This window comes from Tympanuchus pallidicinctus, unplaced genomic scaffold (genome assembly GCF_026119805.1).
Source record: "Tympanuchus pallidicinctus isolate F22 unplaced genomic scaffold, pur_lepc_1.0 scaffold15, whole genome shotgun sequence".
NCBI lineage: Eukaryota > Metazoa > Chordata > Aves > Galliformes > Phasianidae > Tympanuchus > Tympanuchus pallidicinctus.
This window is the reverse complement of record NW_026294669.1, coordinates 34,643,367-34,667,906: the sequence shown is the minus strand read 5'-3', so window position 1 is coordinate 34,667,906 and position 24,540 is coordinate 34,643,367. Positions and strand designations below refer to the sequence as shown.

The window sequence follows — 24,540 nt, the reverse complement described above, 5'->3', positions numbered from 1 at the left end:
TGGGCAGGGGCATTGGGGGGAGGCATACCCGGCTTCATGCCCCCGGGTAGGAGCAAGAGCAGGGGTAACTCCTGCTGCCCAGGATGCAGTTGACCCACAACTATGGGCAGCCCCTCAGAAGTGAGGTGAACCACAATGGGAGGCACCCCCTGAGGTGGGAGCTGACCCACGGTTGGAGGCTTCCTCCCACGTGGCCGCTTACCCACAGTTGGGGGCTTCTCCCCAGGTGGGAGCTGACCCACAACCTGGGGCACCCCTCCAGGTGGCAGCTGAACCACTGTTGGGGCCATTCCCCCAGCTGGGAGCTGACCCACAACTTGGGTTATCATCCCAGTTGGGAGCTGACCCACAACCTGGGGGACCCCTCCAGGTGGCAGCTGAACCACTGTTGGGGCCATTCCCCCAGCTGGGAGCTGACCCACAGCTTGGGTTATCACCCCAGGTGGGAGCTGACCCACAACCTGGGGCACCCCTCCAGGTGGCAGCTGAACCACTGTTGGGGCCATTCCCCCAGCTGGGAGCTGACCCACAACTTGGGTTATCATCCCAGTTGGGAGCTGACCCACAACCTGGGGGACCCCCCCAGGTGGGAGCTGTCCCACAGCTTGGGGCATCACCCCAGAGGGCAGCTGACCCACAACTTGCGGGACCGCCCCAGGTGGCAGCTGAACCACTGTTGGGGCCATTCCCCCAGGCGGGAGCTGACCCACAACCTGGGGCATCACCCCAGGTGGCAGCTGAACCACTTGGGAGACCCCCCCAGGTGGGAGCTGAACCACTGCTGGGGCCATCCCTCCAGGTGGGAGCTGCACTCCCTGTCCTTGGACACCTTGTACCCCAGGCCAGACAGAAGCCTGAGGCACCACGTAGGTGACATTGGGGACAGGGAGGGGTTGGGTTGACACTGGCACTACTCCGCTGCTGTTGGTCTGCATTGCAGGAGTGGTCAGTGGAGGCACAAAGGATCCAAGGATAATCGCGTCAGGTGTCGAAAGCACCGTCGGCATCCGTGGAGAAATTCTCTCTGTGGAGAAATGCCCAGATGGGCGCTGGGTGAGATCTGGGGCACTGGCATCCCCTGGAGGGCTGCCGTGCCAGGAGCAGAGGGAGCCTGCTGCCTTACCTGCCAAGGTAGCTCGAGAGTGGCAGTGGGGGGTTCCGTGACCGCTGGGGTCAGCCCCTCTCCCCTGAGGTCACAGTGCACCTCTGTGACACGGTCCCATGGTGACACAGGCATTGCTCTGTGCCTGCCCTGCTTGCTGTGGTTGCTCAGTGCAGACTTCCATTGTTTCAAAGGAGATTATAAAGAGAAGGGAAACGAATTTTTTGTGTGGTGATGGTGATTGGACAAAGGGGGAATGGTTCTAACGTAAAGGAGGGGAGATTTGAGTTAGGCGTGGGGTGGGATTCTGTACCACTGCAACGGTGGAACAAGGCCGAGTCCTCCTGGTGTAACTGAATGCATATAAATCCATGGGGCGGGATGATATCCATCCTGGGGCTCTGAGAGAGATGGCTGATGTGGCTGCCAAGCCGCTCTCCATCATATTTGAACAATAATGGCTGTCTGGTGAAGTCCCCGGTGACTGGAGAAAGGGAAACGTTGCTCCCATGTTTAAGAAAGGGTGAGGGCGGTGAGCCTCAGCTCTGTGCCTGGGCAGATCATGGAGCAGATCATTTCCATCCTTCCTCTCCTAACAGAGATGGCTGTGAGGTCCTGGGCGATGCGTTGGACTGCAGTGAGGGCAGTGATGGGCAGCTCTGGCTGCAGGGCCACTGCTGGGGAGCAGGTCAGGAGAAACGTGAGGAGCAGGAAAGAAATATGTGCATCTTGTTCAGATTGCCTACCCCAGCATTAAAACATTAATACTTTGCTTTCCTATTTAATACGAAAATCTCTTATTTATTAAGACTCTGGAAGTACAAAGATTTTATCATTTAGAAGCCACTAAAAGGCCTAAGAATGACGCATCTCCTAAACTGGACTCTACAGGGAGCTGCTGCATGTGAGATTCACTTTTCCATGTCCTCCTCTGCTAGTGTTCTCTGGTCTGTGTGAGGTCTCTCTTCCCTTCAACAAGGCTTTCTGGAGGTGCTTCGGTTGTTGTTCTGCAATGCTGTGTTATCCTACAGTAGTAGGACAGGCAGCACATGGGACTGTGAAGGCAGGAAAACTAATTATCCCACAGGCTGAAAAAATGACTTCCATTGAGCAGCAGTACTGCATTTAAAGCCAGCTCTAGATTTGTCACATCTTTATATGCTTATGGATGACAAGGTAATGCAGGAGTTCCGTGGCCCTGAATGTCTGATAAGTCATCAGTAGACAAGTGAATGCGTTTTGCAAAGCCCATTACATCTGATGCTCACCAGAACTTTGTGCTGTGTTGTAATCTTCCTTCCATGCTTCATGCCTGCCCTTCCTGATTCCACCATCTCAGCCTCCTTGCCTTTTTTTAATTTGATTTTGGTATCCCATGTGTAGGTAGAGCATGTCCATTTAGTTTAGGTTTGTTGGTGTTTTCATACGCTGCAGTGCTTTGGCCTGAATACTTGTCCTTATTCCGTAGTGGCCCTGAGGGGTTTTCACTGACCCTTTCTGCTAGCTTCTTAGATCATTTTCTCATCTCTCCCAATGTGAATAGGTTGAACTGATTTTAATCCTGTGTTATAATCTAGTGTATTTGTGCTGTAGACCGAAAATGCACGTATCTGCTTTCAACACATCTCTGCACGTACAGACGTGGTGGAAGGAAGAGCACAAACTCTTAAGCTTTGTATTGTCAACTCTCTATAATGCATTCATCCTTTTAGTTATTTCGTGGCACACTTTGTGGGTTGTTTTTTTTACAGTGTGTAGCTCTGAACATGTCAGGTTGAAGTCTAAATGATGCCTGTTAGCCACTTTGTGATTGGATAGACTCAACACTGAACAGATAAATGCACACAAGATCTGTATATTTGAACAAAATAGTACTTTATTCATGTAATGTTTTGAGACAAAAATGCTGGATCTGTGAGTTGTTTTTGATGCATTGTGCGGCTTCAGGGTTGGATATACTTAGCCTAAAATCTCCAACATTCAGACTTGCACTTGCTTAGGCCTGTTTGTTGATATCCTTAATCTTAAACCTTTCTCCTATTGCATGTCTTTTTTCAGAACAAGAAGAAAACTTTGAGTTTATCATTGTCTCTCTCACTGGCCAGACTTGGCACTTTGAAGCTACCACATACGAAGAAAGAGATGCGTGGGTACAAGCCATAGAGAGTCAGATCTTGGCCAGTTTACAGTCCTGTGAGAGCAGCAAGAACAAGGTATGGCACATGGAGTAACACTGAGAATAACTAACAGGTGGTTGATCATTGAGGAAAGCAAAATCAAGAACACTGAGCTTGAAACCTCATCTCCTAGAGAAAAACATGTAGTGTTAGAGCTGCACACTATCCATCTAAGCAATGTCTTTGCAAGAGGAAAATTCAGGTTTTACAATGAATGCCTGCTTTCATTACCCCATCCTACCAGCATAGGTGTTTTGCTTGTTTCCAGTGTATGTTTCCAATAATAATCGGGATAATAATGTTTGATTCCATTACACATTTCTGAGATAGTGAAAAATCATAACCTGTTTGGTTTTATGTCTGACTTTCATGGATTTACGTGTACCTTAATGTTTACATTAAGGGAGCACAACAGAGAAATCTGTATGCTAACACCTGTGTTTAGAGCACTTACACAAAGCGAGGCAAAGAATGGCTGGTAGCAGTCACTATCCAGTACCTACAGAGAAGATTGGCTTTTGTATAAAAGTAGAATCAATTGTTAAGATTCTGATTGTAGAGGGGTCTTTTCTGATTATGTATACTCAATATAAGGATACTTAAGCATACTCAACCTGCTACAGAGGTTTTCTTCTGTAAGGTAGGTCCACGGTCTCACAACATGTCAAAAGAACTAACTGAAATACTGTAAGTACAGCAAGTAGGGAAGCAGTAGATGTTGTGATGGAACATCTCCACATGGCCTTTTTTTTTTTTGTCATTTGAAAATTATGTTCAGAGAGCCCCTAGTTTGTTAAAGCTGTCGATTTTATTCTTAGAATGGTTTAATTGGGAAGAGCTGAACTAGCACATGGTGACAGACCCTGCGGATCCGAGCAAAGAGCATTGGCCAAGGACTTCAGGATCCTTGTTCGTTCAGACTTGAGCTGAGCTCTGTGTTGTTTCTTTCCCCATTTGCTGACAGTGGTGCTGACTAACCCTGTTTATTGCTCTCTTGTTCGTTCCGTACGCCTTCCTTCACATTTCCAGTCGCGCCTGACAAGTCAGAATGAGGCCATGGCCCTTCAGTCGATAAGGAGCATCAGAGGCAATTCCCACTGCGTGGACTGTGAAGCACAGAGTAAGTACAGCTGCTTCTGGAGGCAGCGTGGTGTGTTGTGCTTCAGAAAGCTGCCCTCCTTGGTTCCTTGGCCAAGAGATAGGTGAACGTCCACCATGGGCTTTGTCTTTTTTGGCATTACCTTCCATATGTTATGTTCACCTCTCTTCTTCGTTGCGGAGTTTGCTTATCAGATTGATTTCATGTTAATTTATATTTAATATACACTCTGTCAGATAAGTCTAATTTGTTTTCTTCCCTCTTGTACTTACCGCTTCAAACGTGGACATGTCTTCACTTTCCTGTGAAGAAAAGGAAAAAGGAGTTTGTTCTTTGACATCAGCTACTTCCATTTTCTTCCTGCTTTGGGTGGAGAAGACACGTGTACTGTGGTCGTATTTTCAGAGAATTAAAGCTTAATTTGTGAGGTGTTTTTGTTTGTTGGTTGGTTTTAGAATTACTCATCAGAAGAAACAAAGGTTATTCCTTGTTGTATGTGGATACCAGAAAACTGATTTGAGAGTTATTTCCTTTCTATGTCTCTTTTCCCCCCCCTTTTTTTTTAACACATATCTAATGTTCAGAAATGTTCTCAAGAATACTTTGAGCTGCTCTTCACCTCACTAACCCCAGCTGAGGTCATTATTCTGTTGCTCTTTAGTTCCAGAGGTTTGTAACAAAGCCATAAAAAGGAAGTACTCTTGCTCTAAAGCAATTAGTTGTAGGAGCAGAAGGACTGAGAACTCCTGCATTTTTACTTCTTTGATATCTGTAAGTCAGAACTTTTCTTGTGATTTTACATGTGCTTAAAATGGAAAAATATTCATTTATTTTTCTTTGAGTACTTTTTTTTTTTTAAGATGTACTGTTTAAGATTTTGACTCCTTGTCTCAAGCCATTTAAACTTCCTAGTTAAATTTAAAATGAACATTCATACAGATGTGCAAGTGCTTTTGCACGATTAATTTCCTGTCTCCATAGCTAGCAATTTAGCTGATTCGGTCATCCACACAGCAAACAAACCTATTGTGCCCTGCTTCAACTCCAAAAGGTCTGAAGGAAGGTGGTTAGCACATTCACAGACATTTCCAGTCCATGCCTTCAAAATGTTCTTCACACATAGATTGATTTTAATTGATTCTTTTGAAAATTGTCAGATATTCATATTCTGATGGCTCAGGAACAAAGGCAGCTGCTCTGTCCCCAGCAGTTCAGCCTGCAGGGATGTGAGCTTGGCTGGACTAGTCTTTGAGCACCAGTCTCAGACTCTGTCAGAACAGCTTGTTGACCTGCGTGGAGGAGATCATTGGTGGAAATACCACAGGTTTGCCAACACTGATGAATTAAGGACTTTATGTTCCACTGTCTGGTAAACCAAGGTGTGTTAAGCAAGGAAAAATGTTAGTTTGGCTGGTATTTTGACATGTGTAGACCACCAAAAAGATGTGTATTTCTTCACATTCTTTCATATTAAGCTGTAGTCACTCAGATTTATTCCAAGGTTTTGGTATAGCACAGGGAATAGCTTTTTAAGATGCTGTGCTTTGTTTGACGAGGATGAGGTCTTCAAGTGACCAAGACGTACATTTTGATTCTCTGAAGTACCTGAACAGAATGGCAGTGTGACTGATTCCTGCTCCAGCCTTTACCGAAGTGGGTAGCATTTTCCTAAACCCTGCTAACTGGTTACCCAAGCAGAGTAGAAAAGTGTGATTCATTTACTGCAAACATGTCCTTCCAATCGTTTTTTTTCTCCTTTTCCTGTCAGCCTAGTTGTTCATCCAGATTGCTCCTTGGGGCCAGCTGGCCAGCAGAAGGGATGTGCCAGGAGCACACTGCAGACAGAGGGCAGGATGGGCATGTGCTTTTTGCCAGGCCTTGCTTGTACGGCTTGGGGGTTGGAGGGTGATTTTGGAACCTCAGCTGGAAACTGAATTCGTAGTTCGTATTCCTGGAAATGATTCAAACCTTCAGTCCCCCTTGCCTTTTGGCCTCCCTACTTTTAAAGCTTCTGTATTTCCCTTGAAAAATCTGGGCTGGTTCCGAAGCGATGTGCATCAGAACGTAAAGCTGTGCTCGCTGTGAGCCTCAGCCCGCTCCTCTCGTTGCCAGCATTTGCTTTTTTTCCCTTTCTGCCTTACCCCAGAGCGCTTTGCATCACAAACACCGGCGCTGCTGTGGAAAGCTGACGTAATTTGCATCCTCACAAAGCCAGATGTTTGACAGCAAAGGAATACGAGATGTTGCTGTCCCTCGGTTCTATTCAAGAGCCATCAATCTTCCACTTCAGAAGTCTCATTCTTCCTCTTTCTAGAGCTGTTTGGCTTTTTAGCACTTCATTACAGCGCTTTGTTTCACTGGGGAATTGCTGCTTTGTTGTACTGGCGTGCTGCAGGCTGCTGGCCCTTTAGCCGCCCTGTGCTGAGCTTTGTCAAACTCCTGTCCTAACTTTCCTGTCCCGGGGCTGAATTTCTGCCCACAGCTCCATTTCTGCCTCCTCCCGTTGTAAAGATGCCAGAGGATAATCTTGGCTCACTCCTCTGAGGTGCCTCGTCAATTCTCTTGCTTTCCTCTAAAAACAAGAGTCTCATCATGGCTTTTCCATGGTGGTGGTACTTTTTGGATTTGGCAGCCTGTCAGACCCATCACCAGAATTCCTTTTTTTTCTGTACATAGAATAAAATTCTCAAAGGATAGAAAAGCTAGGCCTTTTTCTCGCTCTTTGCTCCAGCTCTGCAAGATGCTGCTCCTCCTTTCGCAACCAACTGCTGCTCCTCCTTTCCCTGCTCTTCTGCTCCTCTCTTCAGAGATGCCCCTGCTCAGGTTGGCACTCTTTGCCGTGCTGAATCCAGATGAGTTTAGCATGGGTGACTCTTCCATCAGCCTCCTCGTGTCCGCAGCGATGAAGGAGATGGAGAGGGTTATTCTCCCAAAATAGTTGTCTCCAAAGCTTCCTCCTTCAAGTGATTCCATTTGATCAAAGTTCAAGCCAAAATGGGAGGAAGTTTTTAGAGGAGAAAATGAAGCATTTAATCTGGGAGTATTCAACAATGTAAAAATGCCCCTATTTTACCAGTTACAGCTTAAGATGTTAGACAGGAGCACTGAATTTCACAAGGAGCCATCCCTGGTCGTCTACGAAGGCTGCTCCAAACGTAATGCCTCCTGTTTTTTGGTCTGCAACATCAGAGGCAGAATTGGAGGTATAGCAGGCTGAACATTGCCACCGTGTCCCATTGTTTTGTTGCTGTGTGACAGATGGCAGCTGAGGGGCAGGCTGACAGAATGGCATCAGACATGGAAGGGCATATGAAGCAAAAAAGTGCAGTTGAATTCCTCCATGAAGAAAAGATAACACCCATGGAGTACCAACACTTGCTGAACGTTGATGGAGACCAAACAGTGGATGTTAAGACAGTGTGGGGCAGTGGTGGAATAATTGCAAAAATATTTATCAGTAATTTTTCTCTTGCTGCATTCTGAATTAGTGCTTCTTTCAGCTCCTGACGCCTTTTGTGTCTGTGAAGATAACCCTGGCCTTTGCAGGTCAGGGGCAGAGATTTCATTCTAAGTCTCAGTTTATCAGTTTAAACCAAATATCTGCCCCATTTAAGCTTTTACACACAAATTAGCACATTAGTGTATTTCACACATACTGCTCGAGTTCCCCTTCTGTCTGCAAGACACTGCAAGTAACTCATGGAGGTGACCTGGACAAATATGCAAGAAAGGAATGTTTAATGCTTGTCTTCCCAAGGACTTGTGAGGCACGGCAGGCGTTTTGTCTTCTGTATTTCTGGAGATCTGAAATGCTTGCTGTTTCTTCCTAGCGTAAGACTTACCTTAGAAACTTTTTAAACAAAAGATCTGTTTTTCTGCTTAACTGAAATAGGGTGGTGGGTTTTCTTGTGGTGTAGGTTATTTTTTTTTTCCCTTCTAATTTCTATAATTTTTTTTTTCCATTTCAATTTCTGAAGACTGACGAGAGAACATCTGCTTTTTCAGTGAAATCTTACGCTTATCTTCTATCTTCGGGGTACATTTGAAGTGTCCTTTCTGTCCACTTGTGACATGGCAGAAAACTAAGAAACATATTCCTTGCTCGTATTTTGGTTGCCAAAGATGATTTTTTAATTTTGAGTGACACAAACTGGAAATATTGCCAAAGTCCTCTGATGACATTTGCACGAATAGAAGGGGACACTGGAAACGTATTTCCTGTCGGCTCAGAATTTTGTTTAGATTTGAATGAAAATTGTGCCTACCCTCTCAATTAATGGTGATTTTCCTGCTTGTCATTTGCGATAGTCGCCTCATTCTTTGGGAGGCCCAGGGTAAAGAGAGAAGAAAAGATCTGACAGCAGGTGGGAAAAAAGCCACCAAAAATTCCTCCCATAAAGTCTTTCATTGCATTTGTTGAAGTGAATGTTTGTTGAAGAGGGATATTCATACAAACCTAGATTTAAATAACACAGGACAGTGACAAAAAGTGAACCATCTTGGGAAATGACTTTGAATTTCCCGGCTTTTGTCAGGTTTGTCGCTGCCTCATCATTTGCAGGGTTATTTTTTTTTTTGTCTGTGGAATCCTTCTGGCTAGTACACTAAAACTGGGACTGTTCAAAGCATCACATTTTCATCTTAGTACTTATCTCCCTGATCTTAGAGATGAAAACATACCCCATAGTGTGTTAGATGTAAAAGCCATATGTAGGTGATGATATAGATGGTTATTAAGGGAGTTGATATAGTTAGCAACAGAGACATTGTGTCTACTCTTTTTTTTTTTCTTCTTTTTCTCTTGTAATTGGCTACGAGTGACTCTAGATTCCCAAGGAGGGACTTTTTCTACTACTTCTTCATAAGCTGCCTGCTTATATTTTCTTTGTTTCTTCTTTTCTTTCTTATTCACCTTTTCCTTTTGACTGAAGCTGGGCTGCATCTCTTGTGATCCCTCCCCCCTTAGGGTTTCTCATTAGTGCCTTAAGAAGGCAAAATAGAGCCTTCTGCTAGACTTCCCAACTGTGCTGTGAACGAGGACGCCGGAATATTTTTTTTCCCATTGTGTTTGGAGGCGAAATCTTTATCCACAAATATTAACCAGAAAGTTTTGTTTGGTGTTTTATTGAGCTGATGATGGCCTTTGTCCTTTCTTCTGCAGACCCTGACTGGGCCAGCTTGAATCTGGGAGCCCTCATATGTATCGAATGCTCAGGTATACACCGAAACCTTGGCACACACCTCTCCCGAGTCCGCTCTCTTGACCTGGATGACTGGCCTATAGAGCTCATCAAGGTGATGTCTTCAATTGGGAATGAGCTGGCAAACAGCGTTTGGGAGGAGAGCAGCCAAGGCCATATGAAACCTTCATCAGATTCCACGAGGTATGGTTTCTTTCTCCATGACTGTGGCATGCAGTGGTTGGGCAGCGTGTAATTGTACGGGTGGCAAAGACTGTAAACTGTAAACCATGAGCCTCAGCAATTAATCCCTTATTTTGGCATCTCAGTCACAGGTGGTAGGACAATGGGGAATGGTTTTAAACCGAGACAGGGGAGGTTCAGGTTGGATATTAGAAGGAAGTTTTTCACACAGAGGGTGGTGAGGCACTGGAACAGGTTGCCCAAGGAGCTGTGGATGCCCCATCCCTGCAGGCATTCAAGGCCAGGCTGGATGTGGCTCTGGGCAGCCTGGGCTGCTGGTTGGTGACCCTGCACACAGCAGGGGGTTGGAACCAGATGAGCATTGTGCTCCTTTTCAACCCAGGTCATTCTATGATTCACAACATAGACTTAAATTCTTCCTTCATGCACCCCTTGTAAAAATCATTGGGTAAATGTCTTCACTGCAAGTCCAGGAAGAATATACATCGAATGAGATGTGTGTCAGAACTAGGTGACCCTCATACTCATTCATGCCTGTGAAGGCTTTCTGAGCAGCTCTCCAGTTTTTTGTACAATTCACTGACTGACAAAACAGTGGGAGTTTTAACCTCCCACTTGGTTATACTTCAATCTAAATTATACTGTCATAAGTTTCTTTGTTTTGTTAAGCCACAAAGTTCTGGCTCTTGGACTATCAGTTTATGATTAATAATCTGCCTTCAGTAGTTCAGGCTCAGCCAGGACACTACCATGCAATTTGCATCTGGCTGTCAGGTCTTCGGGTTCTCATCACAGCTGTGGTGAAAGTCCTTCTCAGCTGGACTTGCTTACTTTCTTTACGTGATAAATACGAAGGCGTAAGTTGATGGGGGAACGCGTGTTTCCTGTGAGAACAATTTTACCTACCAGCCTTAGCTCAGCACAGTGAAAATCTTTCATGATGTATTATCCCACTGAAGTCTGAAGGTTTTTTATGCTTAATTTATCTGATCGCTGTCAAAGAAAGGAAGACTTGCTGATTTTAGTGGATTTGAAGTGTAGGTTCTAATAGTTCTAACTAACATATAGCCTGGGAGACGCAGAGTGACTTCTGGCAGACTGTATTTCAGAGGAAGGGAGGAAGACCTTCTGGACTACCTCACCCAGCTGGGCCAATCTTCTCAGTTGTCTTTAGAAGTGTGTTGTAATTGTCTGAGTGTGAGCTCTGGGGCAGCAGCCTGTGTCTGAGCACCATTCAGTCCCTAGGCAGCAAATGATAGGACAGAGGTTAGGCTCTCAGTGTTTGCTTCCTTCATATAAAAGAAGTCAGAGGGAATTGTATCCCTATTTTGCTTATGTATGGATGGGTTTTGCTTTTTCCCGTGCTGGATCAAGTGAAATTATAACCTGGGAGTTTGTAGCAGTGCCACCTCTTGCTGTGCAGAAGTAGGGTTGTGCTGTTGTCTGCAATAAAGTCAACTGTTTCTTATTGCATTATTTCGTTAGCACTGAAAAATGAATTTGTGGTGCCACCTTTGGTTCGTCTTCGAGAATGAAGCAAAGTACATTAATCAGGCTACTTGGGGGAATGGCTATGCATATAAATGCGTTCAAAGAGACCTACACAGACTTCACCCATACATAAACTGTGTGTCTGCTAACATACACGTGTGCTATTATACAGTAAATACAGTCATTTCATCAGTTAGGTTGAAATGAACTTCTTATTGCCTTTCTGTCATTAGTATTGCTTTCTGCCTGATCCAAAAATACCTTACACTGCTGCACTTAACAAATGGATCCTGGTCCTTACTATTGAGGTGAGGAGAAAATATACATCAAAAAGAAAGGCATGCACTTAATTGGGTATATTTAAATAGCACCGTGTTAGGATTCATCTGTAAATTAAAGACATTATCGTGATACATTGACACCACGTGTGATGAAGATTAAATAACTCAGTTTTTCACATTTGGAGGTGAGTCTTACTTATATAAAATCAACTCTTCTTGCATTTCTTGCTCAGAGCTTATTTTAATCCTTTGTTTCTGTACGACATGTTTATATTTTGCTGTTAAAGTTTGTCAGTGATGTAATTTTTCTTTCTTTCTTTCTGGACTGTTATAGGCACAAAAGATATAAAGATTAATTTTGTGTTTCCAATTATGTGTTCAAGTGCATACTTACGTACTGGAAAAGATAGATGATAGAGAAAATAAAGCTAAGATTATGTGAAAATTTGCCCACAGAACAATTTTAATCTTGTTCTCCTCACTCCATCTTTTTCCTGCTGTTCGGAGCAGGACATGAATGATACTTTACAGAGGAATATCTGAAATTCTGCCTTTTTCAAAGCGTGTGCTTCCCTTTGTACTTTACTTTGGTCTTCTATTAGCCTGTTAATCCTTCTGCCCAAGACAGGACAAGAAAATAAGGCCAGCATCTCAGACTGCGTTCAGCTTTTTCTTTTGCTTTGAGTTTTGCACGAGGATTCCTGTTAGGAGCAGCGAAAATAGATTTTAAGTGGGGTTAGCAAAAAAAGTGAGGAGGCAAGAAAGTACCTCGGAGATCAGTGGATGCCATCCTGTTTAACGTATTTCATCATGATGTGGATGATGGGTACCCTCAGTCAGCCTGCAGGTGACACCCAAGTGATGCCCCAGAGGGATGCGAGGAGGCTGAGACACGGGCTGGGAGAACCTTGTGGAGTCCTCTGCTGTGAGGAGAGGTTGAGAGAGCTGAGGCTGCTCAGGCTGAGGGAGAGGAGGCTCGGGGGAGTCCCAGCAATGTCTGTAAGTACCTGAAGGAGAGTGCAGACAGGATGGAGTCAGTGATACCCAGTGCCAGGAGCAGAGGCACTGGGCACAAACTGGAGCACAGGAGGTTCCGTCTGACCATCAGGGTTGTGTGCAATCAGAGCACAGGTACACAAAGGCTGTATGGTCTCCTTGGAGATCTTCAGACCCACCTTGACGTGGTGCTGGGCACCCTGCTCTGAGTATCTCTGCTGGAGCAGGGGTTGGGCCAGAAGGACCCAGAGGTCCCTGCCCACCTCAGCCCATCTGTCATTCTTTTGTGTAAGCAAGCAGAAATACGTCTGGGGAGCTGAGATATTTGGAGAGCCTGAGGATATGTGGAGATCAGGAAGGAAGGGAGCATTCAGCAAAACAACTTCTGATGGGTGAGAGAGCTGATACGTGCTCTTGGGGAGTTGTTCCTACCCACGCTGCTGAGCCACTGGGTCAGCCAGAGTCTGAGAGCTGCTGTGTGAGGAGGCAGTAACTCAGTGTGTTCCTGCTTTAATGATTTCCCACCGAAGCCCCATCAGACTGGGGAGAGAAGTAATTCTGTTTTCTTCAGAGTTTCTCCTGAACTTGATGGTATCTCTGTTCCCTTCTGCATCCCCTCATTACACGTCTCTCACGGTACTGCCCTTTTCAGTTGCACTACGTATACTCATTAACCTAACCTCCATAGTTTTCCACATGCTTGCTCAGACTTTGAGTCAGTGCCTACAAAGTATTGGGAACACAAGAACCTTCTTAACCTTTCTCCCAACTGATTGAAAGGCCTTAATGCAAAGCATCTGTAAAAGACCTTAAACAAACACAGCCTTCATGTGTTTCTTTATGATAAGCATGTATTTTAGCTCTTCTTTTGTCTGCTGTGCCCCCTCTCCCCACAAAACCACCAGAACTTGTCTGCACAACGATGGACCCTCTGTTAATAGACATTTGTAGAGAGAACCAGGCAATTTAGGGTTTCATTATTTCACTTTGTCTCTTTCTATTGGAGATGAAGCCATCAGCACAAATGAACAGGCTTTCAAGGGCAGGGAAGGACTCTTGACTGCTCCACAAATATTGTATCTGTTGGCCTGGCAAGCTCAAGGAGTATTCACATGTCAGACTGACGGGAACCCAAAAATATTAATGAGCGTGGTTTCAAAAACAGCCCTTTCTGCTTGTGAGAAGTCAGCACAGAATGACTGCAGTGGAATTCCATGTGTTCTTGTTGAGTAGAGGGAAGTGTGAAGGACTACCGAATGACTGACTCTAGGCCACAGCACAATTGAGGCATCTTACCCAGGCAAATGGCATCAGTGTGTATAAAAATTGACCTACGCCAATCTTTGAGTGCAGCTTATTTTATTTTGTACACCCAGAAGTAAGTCCAACCAACAATCAGGCTTGAACCACATCAAACACACCGTACTGCTGTCCTTTCCTAGTGCGTTCATATTCACCTAAAACTCTTTCTCTGAGAAAATCATGGGAAACCTGAAAGCGTATTTTGAAGGTCACAAAGGCTCTCGTGTTGGAATTTGTGAACTCAAAGCCTGAAAGTTTTGTAGCAGAAGTCCTGGCTCCCACAACTTTCATCAAGGATATTGGCCAGGTGCATTCTCTAATGTTAACTTGCACCAGATCTCGTAAGAGTCTGAGAGACAGTTTATAAAATAATCAGATCTCTGGGTCATTCACTGCCTCTGAATCAAAAGCAACACCTTGGATTGCATCTAGCATTAAACTGGAAGATAATGAGAGCACAGGTGCAAAAGGATCCCCCAAGGAAGAGGCATAATGTAAAGCAGTAGCATGAGCCAAAGTTCAGATTGCGGGTGTTCGCATGGCTACAGCAAGGAAGGAGGAATTAACATGAGCTCCTGGTGGGTAAGAAAAGTTGGCAAAGCAGCAGAAAAACCTAGCACAGGAGAATATGTGAATGTAGAAGGAAAAGGGGACCAGCTGGCCTGTGAGTGTTGTCCGTGGGCTTCTGATTAGGTCAGCTTTAGAAGGCTGGTAATTGGTTCCAGCAATTACCAGCAGCCCTGAGAATCACCACTCAAACTTCGGGAGCCCTGTGACAAATTGAAGCTGACTGCTGGTGAAGGAGTATTGACTTCCCATTTCTAAACAGGGGGATCATTAGTCAAGAAAAGCATCTTTTAATTACTCACAGGAAGGAAAAAAAAAAAAAAGAAAAAAAAAAAGAGATCTTTCAGTATGGATCCTGCAACAACTGCCATTTTTTCAAGTGTATTCAATATTAAATTTATTGTCTTGGACGGGAGGGGGTCAATGAGGAGAGTTAGCCTGTAGTCCTTCCTTCAGTAATGTGGGTTTAATTTGGAGTGAGAAGTCAAATTAGAGTAAATCAATGTTGCAACAATTAACTGAGTCCTGGGATGAGAATCAAGATTTTTCCCCTGTAATTGCTATTGATACTATTTAAGCACACTCTTAAAACATTGATCTTGAGTAGTGTGGCACAGGAGTAGTTTGGGCAGCTCAGTGGGGCCGAGATGGAGCTTGCTGCATGGAGGAATGCTGGAGATGATGCGAGGCTCTGAAGATCAGCTTTTGGGCTGTCTTTGCCTTGTTTTGCCTGGGCCTTTTGGACTAGTGTGTAGATCTCCTGCCAGATGCTAGCTTTCTTTTGGACATTCCTCATATGCTTTGCTTTCTCTGTATAATGTTCTTGCCCATATGGTTTCTAGATTGCAGTCTCATTGGCACCATTGGGTTTCTGAGGCGATGGTGGCCTTTCCTAAAGGATATGAGCTGTCACCATCTGCCCACTCCATGAGGAGCTTACCTGCTCCCTGGTCCTCGCCCTCTTTCTCTGAGCTCTCTGTCTCCATCTTCTTGGGAGTGCTGGGTTACACAAGCAGCGAGACTGCCTCCACCTCCATCTGGAAGCTTCTGCCCCAGAGGATAGGGAAGGGGCAGCGTGACATCCAGTGCCATATCCCAGCCATGCTTTTTGTTCTTCTGCTGAAAGTGATGCTCAAAATTTGCGTTAGCTCTCTGCAGACTTGGCTCCCCACAGTTTCAGCATCTTTTTGGGAGTAAGTAGAAAGAAACCTCTGACTCGGTTGTTAGCTGCCCTTGCATCAGGCATGGTTTTAAGCTCTGCTGAGGCAGCCTCATCCAGCACTTCAAATGGAGCTTGGATGTTGTGGTTTGCATTGCAGTCAACTCTACAGCCTGGTTTTTGTATTCTGGTTGATACAGTTCATGCAGTAAAAACAAATACGCTTGAAAACGTAGAGTTTCTGTTTAGCATGGATGTCAGGAGAAGAAAAAAAAATGGAGATGTAAGTATTAAAAATCCAGGATGTATGTAATGCTTCCATTCCAGAGCTTCCTGTTGTTAAGAAGTGGGCTGGATGGACAGTACAACCTCCCAGTCACTGCAGGCTCCTGCCACAGCATCCTTGTGATTTTGCGCAGGTGGTTTGTTTACATAGCAGTTACTGTGTTTATTCTGGTTAACAAAGGTCATAAGAAAACAGAAGGGTTCTTAACACTGTATGGGAAGCCTTGAGCTGGGAGCTGGCGGTGTTAGGAATTGACTTTGACCCTAAGATGTGAGATCCAGTTTGATCCCTCACTCGCTAATGAACAGAATTTAATGGTGTCAGAAAAAACATTATGCAGTTGGACTATATTTAGCAGACTTTTGCAGTTCTAAGCTGAAGTCTGGCTTGCTGTTTCAAGGCTAACGTCCATTATGCCAGTGAGCAACTTCTATGAAAAGAATTAAGCTGTGCTTCCCATTTTTTTTTTTTTCTTCCATAAAAATAATTATTCCTTCATTATTTGTACTCGCAGTGAATTTTGATAAAGGGCAAGCACGGAGCTGCTGACTTTGTTAGAACCCTGCTTTGTAGGATACAAGGACTCTTGTAAAGAGCCTCCATTTCGCCTCCCTCCCATTTGGTGCCGTTTTGGCCATGGGGCTGCTGTTGGTCTCCAGTTCCTGGCAGCATTACACAGTAATACCTCTCCACCTACGGCTGCCAGGTCTGGTTCCGTAGCAGTTCTTGGCCTGATGAGGTCAGTGTTTTGTCCCTTTTGAATGCTCCTCTGTGCCTGACACCTTTCCCATTTTAGAGCTGGGGGAAGGGTGTTTTTCAAAAAAAAAAAAAAAAAAAAAGAAAATTTTATTGTGAAGGGCTGACCAGAACCCATCTGCAGTTGGGTGGCATCTGCTCCCCACATGTCACTTCCCTCATTAACAAGCAATTGAATTAATTAAATGCTACTCAGAACACGCATAACAAGCTACCGGCAGTGTCCAAATTAGCACTGATAATCAAGGATGATTTCCTTTATTATCCTGCTAAGTGGTGTGCAGGCTCTGATCTCCCTGTCTGCCCTCATCTATTTACATACCCCCAGCTTCTGCCTTTAGAAGCTGAGGTTATCTTACCTAGTTAATTTGCCACGATCACCAAGCATGGCGGATTGATATTCCTGCCTCTGCTGAAGCGGCCCCCCCCTCCTCCCCCTTTCCTTCCTCCCCAAGCCTGGTCCTTTGTATCTCAAGCTCACTGATAAATTAAAAGCCACCCCTGTGGTCTCTCAAGTGAGTAATAGAGGCAGAAATTTCATTTTGCAACTGGCTGATTTAATGATCCAAAGGGTAATTAATGGCCTGATTATCTTAATGTTAAATATGTCCGGCAGCAATTACTGTGACCTCCCGCTTGTCAAGGTCCAGGCTATGCTCTTCTTTCAATTAAGTTCTCTGGGGCTTAATGGTATGAATAAACTCCTCTGATTCTATCATTCCGGACTCTGAGATTTAAGCGAGCTAGGGGCTCGTTTGGAGTTTTAATCAGCCCATCTTCTACTTCAGCGATCAGAGTTAACAATTATAACAAGGACAGTTTAACTTTCTCCCCCCTACAACCCAGTCCCCCTTTCTACTTCTTTATATATATATTTTTCCCTTTATTTTTTTAAGCCCTCGGAGGGGATTTTGTTGGCTGCAGCAGCAGATTTGCTAGGCTAGTCTCTCCCTATATAAATTATCATGTGAATGCTGCTGTTTTTCCATTTGACAGGCTTAATTAATTGGCAGGAGCGCCCAAAAATGACAGTGCCACTAATTGCAACTCAAAGTAAATTTCTGTCATTGCAGCACGCTTGTCAGCGGGCATGCCCCAGTCCTCACCACGGCCAGAGTTTGTTGACGTTTTCCATTTCAGTTTTCACATCTCGTCAGGGAATGTGATCATATGTGATAGCACTAACGGACCAAGATGTGCCTTTGGGTTTTCCAGGCATGCAGTTTGTGTGCAAGAATGACATTTACTGCCAATAAAGTTTAGACAGCTGTGCTTCTGCCGACCAAACAGCTGCTAGGGGACCTAAGATTTTACTTAAGATATTTCAGGAGATCCTATTAACAGGGAATCTCTGGGAAGGAGCGGAAAAAAAACCCACCGACAAGCCCTGAGAGTTGTAACTCACTCCTGTCTTCTTCCTGGTTGAGCTACACTAAATAGCGTGTCTCCCAGTCAGCTGGAGTTATATTAGCCCTGTTTTGGACAGCAGATATTTCATGTAGATAATGAGGAAAATGTATAAGTTATTAGTACAACAGTATCACATTTCCAAACACACACACATAAATAAGAAGGCTGAATCACCGCTGCCAGTAAACTAAAGCCTTTCCCCATATTACTGCAGAAATGAACCGATTCTGACATGGTAGATTGCATGCTTTCAGATTAGAGTAATTGTAATTGTTTTAAAATTAAATTTAAAAAAAAATTGTCACTTACCAGTAGCTTCCAGGAAATGCATATAATAACAATAACTAACCGAGCCAAATGAAATGTCAGCTTGGGTGGTGGCTGTTCGTATTTCACCATTTGGAGGCCTCTGAAGCTAAAATGAAATTCTCAGGAGATGAAGGTTAGTGGTACAGTGTACTTTATTGTCCCTGTAGCTGCTTGGCAGACCTTGCAATCCAGAGTCTGATCCAGCAAAGCACTGGTGCCTGTATAGCGGCCTGGGAGATGCCTGGATGATTAAAACTAAAAACAAAGCAGCAGCAAGAAAAAATAACGACCCCAGTTGTCCAAGTTAATGAGCACTTTAGATAAAATGCTCCCTAGTTCACTTTTCTTATGTGCAAATCTGTCTTTGATAAAAACTGGAGCACTTTGCAAACAGAAGCCTGGTTTGCAATCATTATTACAGTCATCGTTCTCTTCGTTGTAAGTTAAACCTGCAAAGGAAATGTTTTTGTGTGTTGGAGCACTTGTTAGAAACTGGAGGTGAAAGAGGCACAATCTGAATTTCAAGGCCAGGTTGGGTGGGCCCTGGGCAGCCTGGTCTGCTATTAAATGTTGAGGTTGGTGGCCCTGCGTGCAGCAGGGGGTTGGAGATGCACGATCCTTGAGGTCCCTTCCAACCCTGGCCATTCTGTGATTCTATGAACAGCGTATGAGATTTCCAGTTACACTCAGGTGTCCTCCTCATTCTGCTTACAAGCTGCCTTCTGGAAGGTCTGCCCAAGGATTGCTGGTGTTATCTGAAGTTCTTGGAGAGAAAAGACAAAGAAATTACCATTTTCTGCTTTTGTTTTGTTTTTAATCCTTTTCCCACTTTCTCAGAAGTGGATTTTAGATTAGATTCAAGGCCAGGCTGGATGTGGTTCTGGGCAGCCTGGTCTGCTGGCTGGCGACCCTGCACGTGGCAGGGGGTTGGAACTGGATGAGCGTTGTGGTCCTTTTCAACCCAGACCATTCTATGATTCTGTGATTATCTATACATCCATTTATTGTTTTTCCTTTTAAAAATATCTTTGAAGAGGACAGGGGAAATCAATAAGCTACAGCCGTTATTTGGCTGCCTGTGAGTTAACAGGATACTGAGTGTTTTGATGATACAAAAATGAAGATCTGAATGAAAATCAAGTGTTGAGACCAAGTCGTGTTAATATTGCACTGATGAAGAGGTCGTAGCTTCCAAAAGCAGAACTCATCTTCTCACGTGGCAAAGAGTTAGGTCAAAAATATTTTGCTCTGAAACCCTTGTGAATTCCATAATTTCTAGGCAGCAGTGGTTTCATGACATTGTGTCTCTGTTAAAGAGAGATCAGGAAGCTGCAGTGATGTCCTCAGCTCAAGGGTTAAGTTCCAAACCATTACATATCCCAGAGTTCCCAATAGCTGTCCCAAGTAATTTGGTTAGCGTGTCAGTAGAAAACATTTGCACTGGCAAAGCATTTGGGAACCTTGGTCATAGCTCACAACAAACCATGCTGAGAAAGGCTGTGTGCATCCTGCCTCCTGAGGGATTAATACGGAGAGTTCTGTTTTAAATATATCGAGGCACAGGAAAATGTGATAGAGGAATTAAATGCAGTGTGTAAAGCATTGGGCAGCCTTAGCAAGGAGATCCTTGCCCTCGCTGTCTTTAATAATAGCTATCTAATCAGTTGTTTCCAAAAGGAAAATCATTTACCACTTGCATTGCTTTCTAAATTCAGACATTTGTAGGGCGGAAGCTTGTAATAATAAAAAGGTTAAAAAAAAGAAAAAAAAAGCAATTGGGGGAAAAATGCCAAATGCCAAACATGAGCTGTTATGAGGTCCATGGGGTCAGATCCAGACCTGTGAGATGTGTTTGGTTTAGGGAAGACTGGAAGTTGAATGCTTAGTGCTACTGAGCACACAGCTGTACGTATCAGGAGCTCAACAGAGCTGGCGGGGAAATTACCCAGCATATTAAAAAAGTACATATTTGGTTAGAAGTCGGTTTTATGCAAAATGTTTTATACGTAACGTTTCCGTGCACGTGGTGCTTATCCTGTTCTTTTTGTTTCTCCTGCCTGCAGGTAGGGCTCTCTCTGTCAGGTCTTACAAACACGAGGTTGTTTCCACGTGCAACTCCACTTGGTTGCTGTGTCTGACATAAAAGAGAAGTTACTCTGAAGCCAGTTTATTTCTGATTGAAGCTCCGTTCAAACACAGTAGCTTTTTACTCTTAAAGGAAAGGGATAAATGTAATCAGCTGTGGCTAAACACACAGGGCAGGCTGTCCCTGTTGAGCTGAGCACATCACAGTTGGTCCTCACATTGTCTCTCTCTTGGGCTTAACACAGTATTACCAGGAGCTCGGGTACATTGCCAGAAACTATCCTAAAGCTTTCAATAGTGTTCACTGTTGCTGGTGGAAGTGATGTTAATTCAGCTTCCTGCGTGGCTTTTGGCCATTTCTGCTTTCGTAGGTTGTTTGGCTAGTAGCTAGCTTTGTTTGAGCTCGTGGTGTAGCAAAGAAAAGAGCAGGCCTAAAAACAGCAGTGGTGATGCTGAGCAGTACTTTAAAAAAGGCAGTGCCTTGCCGTGCTACTGGGGGCTGTGCTGGCCGGTGACACTAGGTACAGAAGCAGCAGCATGCCTTTGCTTTGGTCGTGGCTACAGAACCTGCAGGGCTCCATAACAGTAACTGTGACCAACTTTCTCTCTTTTGTGATTTTTTTCCTTTTTTTGCCTTTGTTTAAGACTGAGCTTTGTTTCTGGCTCTGCAGGAAGCTGGTAGCCTATGGCAAGGGACTGGGGAGATAAGACTTCAGTAAGATAACTAAATGAAAAGGGCAGCAGTGAAAAGATGGTGCTGGCTTTTGACTGGACTGAAACTTGATATACACATCAGCCCAAATGCAGTTTCCCCACGGTTCTAAAATAGGCATTTGTCAGAGGCAGAGCTCTCACTGCTGCATCTCAGATGTGCGGGTGCTGAAGGGGAGTCAGCAGTGAACCCCTGAAAAAGAGAAGTGACCAGGAGAACTGAGACCACCAACACTCGAGCTTTAAAGTAATTAAATAGCAGACTCGAATGTGTTGAGGTGAACACAGGTGACGAATTGGAGCCTTTAGAGAATCGGAATTACAGTGGAATGAGATGCCTGGCTGTGCCTATTAACTAGATTGTGCAGACAGTGCAAAGTCCTGTAGCTGAGGCATTTTTGTGTGAGTCTGCAGAGATGTACAGTAGTGAGAAGAAGCCATCTCTAATGATTGGTAACCCTCAAAAGGTACGGACGGGTTGTGCTTCAAAAAATCTTCATGCTGAACAAATGATTGGCCTAGAAATCTGCCAGCTAACTTTTCTTTTTCCCCAAAAAAAAAAGATTTAAATTTCTTTCTGGTCTCATCCAGGTCAGAATTTCTAAGTGACAGTTTTGTTGTGTTTTCACTTCACTGCAACACCAGCCGAACTCGGGGACCTGTGGTGCATGCACAATTAAATCACAGCCTCCATTAGCACTTGCAAGGCTGCTCCACGAGTTCAAATAATGTACAGGTAGGCTGCTGCCTTAATGGGAGTGGCCAGTGATTTCCAGTGAAATCTGTGCTAGATGTCAGGTTTTCTGACTGTGGAGACAGATAGACCATGACCTGCCAAATGCTGATGAGCTGTGGTGGCTTTAAGAGCTGTCCACGTTCTAGTCGAAATTGGGCCCTTTTTAGACCTTTCCTTCTGTAGTGTATTGCAAGACTTCTGTTGGATTATAGCATAGCTGGATCTTTCTATGATGGCTTTCTTATTAAAACAGACACCCAACGGCAGTAGGATTTTGCAGGCAGGATATAGATTTTTCTCCTTGAAGTCCAACTGTAAAATATTGCTTAGTTTACATGTTAAAGAACCTTGTTAGGAATGAAACAAGAAAGGAAGGGAAGAAAGAAGGAAAACAAAAACGAGAACTGCCTGTAGTTTCAAATGTTAATGGAGTAGGATCTGTGTAGAAACAACTTGCTTTATGCTTGTAAGAGTTCACCAACCTCTTTGCTGGGTTTATTGCCCTAGGGCAAATTAATTAAAGTCAATGGAGAATTTAAAAATGGGGAAGGGGAACAAAGCAAGGGGGGACATTTCTTAATTATGTTACAGAATTTTTCTCTAATTCTTGGCCTTTCCTTAGTTAAGCACCTGCCTGTGGCATCCCAAACAGATCAGCACCAGGACCCTTATGGCAGCATGCAGCTGGCACACAGGGTTGCTGGTGATGCAGTGAAGCATATTTGGAGGCTAGATAAACTGAGCCGTGTAAGGATCCTTTTAAATGCAAAGTACCCCTTTGGTATGGCTGAGTACAGTTCTGTTACCAACTCCTCTACCTGCCTTTTGAAATATCACCCTCTAAAAATACATCTGCCGCAGGCATTTCTACTGCTGAAATGAAACATGGGATAATGTGTGATTTAAATGTACCTCACATGCCTAAAAAACAGTTCATCTCCAATGGATTGTGGTTTTATACAAGCATTCCCTCAGAAGCACACTGGGCTTAGGGATGTGAAGGATGAGCAAAGGAAACTCTCAAATAAATGGGAGAAGAGTTTGATCTCAGAAGTGACTCCTCTAAAAAAGTTTTGGGACTCGAGAAATTAAGAGGTACTTTAAAATTGTCCAAGGCTGATGTGTTAGCATCATGCATTTGTATGAAGCCAGGCAGCTCAGTGGATACCAAAAGATGTTAAAATGCAAAATATGAGCTGCCGCTGTGTGAATTTGACCATAAGCTTCAGAAGGGATGTTCTAATAGTGTAAGGAAATGACCAAAACAGAAAATGACCAAACATCTCACGTGATATTAAGTGAAAAAGTAAGTGCATGGGACATCCCGAAGGGAGTTGGTTGGGTTTGTATTTTTGATAGCCAAGAGGTAATAGATCATCTCACAGTCATGGTGGGACATAGAGGAATCAGCCTTTAGGGAAAGCTTTTGGGATAAAGCAAAAAAGAGCACCGACAGCCAAAGAAATAGGCGTGTAATGAAAAAGAAGCTGGTCTTCTTATCCCCCAGGTCTGAGACAATATCTAAAGCAACAGAGCTTCTGGTAGTGCCAGAAAGGAAAATAAAGCATCATAGGTCGCGATCTCATAGCAAAAGGCAGGACTGCTAAGTCAGAAATCAGCCAAAGCCTACGATGAATTTAGGAGTGAGGAGGGGAGTAGGAAGCAGCGCCGGGCTCCTGCGTGAGGAGAGTGGTTGAGTCTCAAGTTAATCAGGAGAACAATTTGTCAAGCAGTATTTAATGGACTCCTTCTAAGTGTGTATGTGGGCAGGGTAGCTTGTAAATTTGAATGTGCCTTTTTTTCTTTGACAGCAATCAATAAATGTGCTATTTATTAATGTATTTTGAGAGGTCTTCTCAGACTTTTATGGTTGTTCTGCGCTCTTTCAGATCAGTCAAAAAGAAATGAGAGAGCAGAGCAGGATTTTTGTGTTTATAATCAATATTGCACTTTTCTTTGCTTTTCATGCAAATAGGGGAATTGTAATCCGTTCTGCATTGGTGCATTTATTACCTCTTCCTGCAAGGGAGCAGACTTGGTGAGGAAATTTTCCACCCAATGTGGTATGTTGAATTATGCAGCCTGGCCCAAACCTGGCAGTCATCTCTCATTTGGACTGACAGCTCCACTGCTTAAATAAACACAGAACAACAACGACAAAAAAAGAAAATATTTTCTGGAATATGCCATTTCTGTCCAGAAGTACCTTTGGTAACAGTTCACAAAGCTTGTAAATTAAACTTGGCTCATGTGTCGGGTTTGTGCCTCTCAGGCATCAGTAAAAAGGTGAGCTTCCTTTTAGCCAGAGCTACATCAGCAGTGAATGCTAAGAATCACAGCATGATAGGGGTGTTGACATCAGTGCATGATGTGACCAGGGCCTTCTAAAATGAAAGGGAAGTTCAGAGAAGAGCTGTAAGGAAGGTTTCAAGTCTTCGGTGGGTAGTTTTTGGAGGAGATGCTGAAGGGGGCAGTGAAATGATTGTGAAGGGTTGTAGAAATTCAAGAACATTGGGAGGTGAAAAATAGGTTCTTGTGGTCCAAGACAGCGCTCGTAAGAGGACAGGGTGAAAGTGGGAAGGAATGTTGAGGCTGGTTATGGGGCGAATTGTTCTGGCAGCAGGCTCTCTTGAACTGTGCATTTATCTCCCAGGGTACAGCAATAAATCTCATCGGTATTAAACACAAG

At 44.1% G+C, this 24,540-nt stretch overlaps 1 protein-coding gene across 9 annotated transcripts in view; it reads left to right on the top strand.

The window, feature by feature from the left end:
• The window catches only part of AGAP1 (ArfGAP with GTPase domain, ankyrin repeat and PH domain 1), a 288,123-nt gene that overhangs the window by 239,381 nt on the left and 24,202 nt on the right, over positions 1-24,540 (top strand). For all 9 annotated transcript variants that reach the window (XM_052675876.1, XM_052675877.1, XM_052675873.1 and 6 more), the window contains 3 exons: positions 3,161-3,315; positions 4,309-4,399; positions 9,540-9,762. In XM_052675876.1, the coding sequence (XP_052531836.1) occupies positions 3,161-3,315; positions 4,309-4,399; positions 9,540-9,762 (469 nt within the window). The remainder of the gene's footprint in view (positions 1-3,160; positions 3,316-4,308; positions 4,400-9,539; positions 9,763-24,540) is intronic.